At 43.6% G+C, this 6000-nt stretch overlaps 1 protein-coding gene across 1 annotated transcript in view; it reads right to left on the minus strand.

Moving 5' to 3' along the window:
* HECTD2 (HECT domain E3 ubiquitin protein ligase 2) overlaps positions 1 to 5799 on the minus strand; it is a 95467-nt gene extending 89668 nt beyond the window's left edge. The window contains 1 exon segment of the mRNA XM_017896331.1: positions 5432 to 5799. Within this exon segment, the coding sequence (XP_017751820.1) occupies positions 5432 to 5569 (138 nt within the window). The 5' untranslated portion in view covers positions 5570 to 5799.
* Between the last annotated feature and the right edge of the window lie 201 nt (positions 5800 to 6000).

The following is a 6000-nucleotide window of genomic DNA, read 5'->3' on the forward strand; positions in this document are numbered from 1 at the left end:
GTTAAAAAAAAAAGTTGACAAAGAGACTTTACAACCCACTCAAACTTAAGACATGGTGGGTATGTATTTATACAGTCATAGCCCTCCCTTTTTATGTATTAAGTCTCTTGGACTATTTTGCTTCAATCAGATTAATTTTACATATAATTTAATGATCTATTCATACCATAAACAAGCAATTAGATATCCTAGAACATATCTTTCCCATGATTGTTCTATCTCCAGTAACAAAAATTTGAACAAATTTGTTACTGGGCGACAAGTTCTTTTTTAAACTAGAATTAATGCCATAGGTGCAGCTTCTTTGTACCACATGGCCCCTATTACCTATGACCACAGATACAGAGTGTTCAGAATTGGGCAAAGAATAGGAGTCAGACACATCTCCGTTACAAAGCAACCACTGTCCCTGACTAGCCATTTTACTCCTTAGCAAGGTACACATAACCTGACTCTCAGATTCCTTTTCTGTGAAGTGGGAAAATATCTTCCTCACGGGGTTGTTGTGATTGCTTTTGGTTCCATTATTTAACTAAATAAAAGAATACATGGCAAATGCTTCGCACAGAGTAGGCACTCAATAAGTAGCTATTATTGTCATACACACTTATTTTGTATATTTGTAATATCTGTAGTTTCTTCAATTACTTAAAACATCATCACCATAGCATTCATTCTTTCCCATCTCACCTCTTGTTTAGAGCATAATGAACAAAGGGCACAACATTTTCCATACAAGATTGTTCCAAATACCTAGCTGGGTATATTATTGTTAAGTACACGTATACACACACACACACACACACTCTCTCTCTCTCTCTCTCTTTCTCTCTCTAATTTGGAATGCTATTGACCTAATCTGGAAACCTCAGAGTCCTTTTCCTTTATTAATGCTTCTTCTCTTTCATTTCTGCTGTCTAGTTAGGTTCCACATGGTGTGTATGCTCTCATCCCTTACACTCTGTCCTGCGGCCACCACCTTAGTGGCTCCACTCATTGCTTCAGGCATGAGCTACAAAGCTCTCTTCTTCACTTTCTTCCTCCTTCAGTTTAACTATACACTACCACTGATTTCATTATGTTGTTCCTCTATTTCAGAAATTCCAATAGCTTCCCACTAACCACAGGGGGAAAAAAAAAACTGTCTATGCTTCTCTGCCTAGTGATCTGGCTCCAGCCCCCAAGCAATCTTTCTTACCTCCCACAAGTTCCCAGCATGCTTCCACTGGGCTCACTTTATTACTCACTAATTTTTCCTTTTAAGCCTTGCTCATGTTGTTTTCGTCACTGGATTACTTTGCCCACTTTCCTCTGCCTATCCAAATCCTATCATTTTTCAATGGCCAGCCAGCTTAAATAATTACCTTTACTTCAAGGCCTTTCTTCATAGTTCTGCATACAGTGATCTCCTTTCTCTAATCTCCAATAGTACAAATTGTTTCTATGGCTCTTTGTGGCTTTTACATATTGCTTTGCTTTTCATGTGTTAACCCTGCATACCCTGAGGCAGAGTTAAAACCTTGTCTTTTTGCATTTTCTGTAGCACCTAGTACAAAGCTAAACATAAAAGATGTCCAATAATTGGTAGTTACATTTTGTCCCAGGGACTCCATCAACCCCATTTATACACAGCTGATAAGCAAATTTCTCATTCTTGTTACTAAACTCCATCACATCCTCTCCACACACATTATGCTCACCCTCAAGCTCTTCCTCTTGTCTTCTATTACAGGCTAACATCCCTTTAAAATTCTCAACTAATTTCCTCCCATTTCTCTTCACCACCTGACCTAAGTCAAATCTAGCTCTTTCTTGAACCCACTGTACTGGTACCCTATCCAGAGGGTTCTACCCCATGTAGAACCTCTCTTTTCTGTTCACCTGATTAGGTGTAGAAGTAAAAAGTCAAATTTGTCCTCACTGACACTGTTATTTCTGCCCCACCTCTGATCATTTTCTTCTTTCTCATTCACTACTTTTTTAAACATCTGCAATACATCAATAACTAATTTATAATATTCCACTCCAATCCATCAACCTCAGTAAATTTAATATTCATATCATCAGCCCTTCATATTCATACACTACTTCAAATTCTTTATTCTGCTTGACTCCATGGACTTTCGTCACCTCTCCACAGCAGCAAGGCCAACACCCAGACACTGAAAGTCTCTGAGGGCTCTATCTTGAGCCTCTTGTGCATCTCCAACTGGAACCACTTTCACTGCCATTTCTTTCAATTCCCCACCATGCCTGATTTCTGCTGTCTCTTGTTCACTTAATCCATACCTGTTACAAGTTCATTTCAAATACTGCTCCACAAACTAAGTAGATTTGGGAGATGGTAATTAAAAAATACAGATTCCTACACCTCGCCCATGGAGCTTTTAATTCAGTATATAGAGTGTCAAGTTTCAATCTTGGTATACCCAGGGAATTAAATTAAAAAAAAGATGCCTGAGCAACATCCCCAGAAATTCTGATTTAACAAGCCTGCATTTGGGTCTGGATAATGATGGCTTTAAAAGTTCCTCAATTAATTCTACTGTGCATCTAAGGTTGAAAACCAGTGCTCTAGGGTGAGATGTAGGAATGAGAACTTGAACATGCTACCAAGGTAACCCTGCGGTCAGTTAGGCTTGAAACCACTGTGTTAGGCACCTCCTCACTAGCTGGAATGGACTTCCTTCATGCTTAGATGGTCTTAGGATAAAACACTTTAGGGCTGTCCTTTCCAGCGTTCTTTCTCCCACCCCGCACCTGTCTGTAAACGTACATGATACAGCCTAACTCTTCAACTTTAATTAGGGTCACTGTAAACTGACCTTCTATTTATTCATAATATTTATATTATTTTATTCATACATATTCATTTACAAATGTGACACAATGGTTTTCTGAAAAAGCCACTATTGTAGGGTCACAAATTGAGTCATAGACACAAACTAGACAGGTAGAACCATTAGGCTGGGGCAAAAAGGAAGAATAACTGGAATGTCTCAAAGAAAAAGTTATTGATGACAATTAGGTTCACAAGCAAACCTCTAGGAGCTCTGTTTAATCTACAGGAGGCTGAAAAACAACTCAAGAGGCCATAAGCTGTATTTCCCTGCCCACCTACCTCACACACCAAGATCTCCTTCCCCTCCCCACACATACCACGGCCTTCCTAGCTGCTGTGAAAGTCAACCACCACCCCGGTTCTCCTGGATTTCTTATCCTTTAGGATGGACTAAGGACCAAGCATAGATTTTCTACACTTAAGCTTTTCACTGCTATAGCTCTGAATTCTAGCTTTGAAGTCTCTCTTTGACAAACACACACACACACGTTCTGCCACAGATCCTGTCATAAATTCTGTTAAAAAAAAAAACTGTCATAAAAAATCAATGGTACTGACTCCGGAAGACTTTATAAGGCACAAGCAAGGCTGAGGCAGGAGAATGGCTTGAACATGAGAGGCGGAGATTGCATTGAGCCGAGATCGCGCCACTGCACTCCAGCCTGACGACAGAGCAAGACTCCGTCTCAAAAAAACAAAAAACAAAACAAAAAAACCCTCAATTTTTTCATATTTATCCTTATCCTCTTCTATTCCAACTTATATCTTTTCAAAGTTTAATTCAAGATTTAATTTTTTTCCTTGAATATATTCTTCTCTTTGTCTAGTAGTACAAGTCCATAATCCTTTATTTACAATTTCAAAGTCCTATAAATTCTTGAAACTGAAATGTTTTTGCAACTCATTTGGTGGCAAAAACATGCACCTGATCTGAACTGACATGACGCTACTTCTTTCCCTTTAGCATGAACACATACATTTCACTGCAGTTATTAATATGCTTGATTAGAGAGAACTGGCCAGGACCTTACTGTGGGTATTAAATAATATATGATATATGTACCTAATTACCTTTCTAAAATCTGAAAAACTTGAAATCCCAAAGCAGACTATAGACTTGTATCGACACTTGCAAATTTTTCCAAAACGGCAATTTTCAGTTACACTGAGATAAATAGGTTTTGGGAGAGCGTTTGCTTGAGGACCTAAACCCACTCATTTAACTGTTTCTATAAGTATATACATTTACTGTTTTAAACAACCAACTTATAAAGGAACTGCTGTAATTCTGTGAGTTGAAGACTTCCTATACAAAATCTGAAAACCTAGGGTACCAGCAGCAAGAATCAGATCTCCAAGCTGCTGGGTGACAAATTCCTTCAAAGCATTTCCCAGGGTAATCCCTAACCCCAGCTCCAATCTACCAATCAATTGTAACTACGCTTTTAAATGTGTATCATTACTGTTCACAATTTGCTGCATCGATTTAAAGAGCTTGTTTTAACAATTTCCAGTTATCAGGGCCCTCAGACATTTTTGAAAAATCTACCGAATCCAAAAATTATTCCTAACACCAATACAGTACTTAACGAAGAGTGAGCTATTTTAGTAAGTTCTTAGTCATTTAAGAGGGAGGTTTTAAGAAATGAATTGCAAGTAGGAAAAAATAAAATGTATAATGTTCACTAAACTTTTACTATTTTGTCACACACAGCTGCTTGACAAGTCATGATCTTTAAATATATCAAAGTAAACTTTCAAAAAGTACTCAAATATTATGTCAAAATAAAAAATTGCAAAAGCCGAGGGTTTTTTTTTTTTTTAATTGTGCTTCGAATTAACCAGTCACAACCACCAATAAAATAGGGAAAGAGGGGAGGGGCTGTCCCATGACATCATCTGGCAATATGTAGTTTGAAGCCTGAGAGCGCTCTCCAAATAACCCTTACGAAGATACAGCTGGGAAATCATCCCTGTTAAGCTTAGATAACTTGGGTTTAAATAAAAGGTTCAAAAAGCCTCCCCCCACCTGAGTCACATGTCTGTACCATATGAAAAATAAAACCATCACTGATGCATCTACCTCCCACTACCCTGACAGCAACGGAAAGGTCACAATTAAGTGGAAACTCGCCGCACAGCCTGTTTAATCTGAAGGGGGAAGGGAAAGAAACGCGAAGAAAAGGACAAAAATCTGCGCGCCTCCAAGGCAGGCAGGCACCTCCGTGGAAAACCCACTCGCGCCTGCTGACACCTATGCTCATCCAACAGATCATGCCGACTGAAGATGCAGGTAATTTTCTTAGATAAAGTGGGGGCCCAAGCCCCAGAAAATAACGCAAACATCCAGCAGAACCGACCACCCCCAACATTTCCCGAGGGTGGAAGATGTAGCTCGCGAAGTGTTCTGGGTTGCCCACGAGGCACAACTCTTTCATTTCTGCCCAAGGAAGGGCGACCTGGGTGCCTCTCCCTGGAGTGCCAGGGGGTGCCCAGAGGAGACGCGGGCCTCCTGGCGGCCCTCGCCCGTCCGCCCTCCCTCCCGACTCCCGCCGTCGGGGCGCCAGGAGGCCCCGGCCCACCACCTACCGCGGTCGCGCCGGCTCCAGCCGATACGATGGGCGGCAGCTTCTCGCGCTCCGGCTCCTTCCCTTTCCTCTCCTCAGGCGCGGCCGCCGCCACCACCAGCGGAGTGGCGGGCGAGGGTACCCGACCCGCCTCACTCATGTCGGGCCGGGCGGCGGGAGCGCCAGGCGGCGGCGGCAGCCTCAGTGCTGCTAGGGCTGGCGCTGCTGCTGCCGCCGCGGCCGCGAGAGGGCTCTGGGCTGCAGCTCTTCTACCGCGCGCCGCCGCCGCCGCCCGCCACGCCCCGCCCCCGCGCGCCCGCGCATTCTCGCGCGAGCCCGAGGCCGCGCGACCCCGCCGGCCGCCCCCGCGCGCGCCAGGCCCGCGGACACGGCTTCCCACGGCTCCCACAGGTTTCTTGCTCCCGCCTCCCTAGCCCGCCCGGAGCTCGCGCGTCGCGGGTCGGGAGCGCCGGCGGTAGCAGCCCTTGTCAACCCCGAGGGCCCGGAGAGAAGGCGCCGCGGTTGACGCCCGGCCGCCATATTGTTTGCAGAGTGTCGCCAGAGATGACGAGGAGGAGACCCCGTACCGGG

This window comes from Rhinopithecus bieti, unplaced genomic scaffold (genome assembly GCF_001698545.2).
Source record: "Rhinopithecus bieti isolate Rb0 unplaced genomic scaffold, ASM169854v2 scaffold_26871, whole genome shotgun sequence".
In the NCBI taxonomy this organism is placed as follows: Eukaryota; Metazoa; Chordata; class Mammalia; order Primates; family Cercopithecidae; genus Rhinopithecus; species Rhinopithecus bieti.